At 46.1% G+C, this 621-nt stretch overlaps 1 protein-coding gene across 2 annotated transcripts in view; it reads right to left on the bottom strand.

The window, feature by feature from the left end:
• The window catches only part of Oscp1 (organic solute carrier partner 1), a 29718-nt gene that overhangs the window by 5809 nt on the left and 23288 nt on the right, over positions 1-621 (bottom strand). For both annotated transcript variants that reach the window (XR_004121063.1, XM_031378635.1), the window contains exon 5: positions 169-272. Coding sequence is in view for 1 of the 2 variants with exons in the window: in XM_031378635.1 (XP_031234495.1) it covers positions 169-272 (104 nt within the window). In the remaining variant the exon portion in view is untranslated. The remainder of the gene's footprint in view (positions 1-168; positions 273-621) is intronic.

Here is a 621-nt window from a genome sequence, read left to right as displayed (position 1 = left end):
GTGGGCACACACTATGTTCCTGGTACCCCTGTGGGGTGGGCACACACTATGTTCCTGGTACTTCTCTGGGGTGGGCACACACTATGTTCCTGGTACTTCTCTGGGGTGGGCACACACTATGTTCCTGGCACCACAAACGCTGCTGGCCAGTTATCCTGGAAGACTTACCTAATGATTCCAGGAACTTCAGTTCCCCAGGGAACAGGCCCTGACACTGGCAACACAAAGCGACCGTTAGAGTTCTGAACTTTGTCCTTTAGAAATGTGGACACCTAGAAAAAATAATTTGGTGTCATTTTTCTTTCTTTCTTTTTATTTTTTTCTTTTTAACTCACTCTGTAGACCAGGCTGGCCTCGAACTCAGAAATCGCCTGCCTCTGCCTCCCAAGTGCTAGGATTAAAGGCATGCGCCACCACTGCCCAGCATTCTTTTTTTTTTTTAAGATATATTTTATTGTTATATGTAATGTAAGTACACTGTAGCTGTCTTCAGACACACCAGAAGAGGAAGTCAGATTTCATTACAGATGGTTGTGAGCCACCATGAGGTTGATGGGATTTGAACTCAGGACCTTTGGAAGAGCAGTCAGTGCTCTTAACCTCTGAGCCATCTCTCCAGCC

Source organism: Mastomys coucha, unplaced genomic scaffold, assembly GCF_008632895.1.
Source record: "Mastomys coucha isolate ucsf_1 unplaced genomic scaffold, UCSF_Mcou_1 pScaffold18, whole genome shotgun sequence".
In the NCBI taxonomy this organism is placed as follows: Eukaryota; Metazoa; Chordata; class Mammalia; order Rodentia; family Muridae; genus Mastomys; species Mastomys coucha.
Note: the sequence above shows the minus strand (reverse complement) of the source record. Positions and strands in the feature narration are given on the sequence as shown.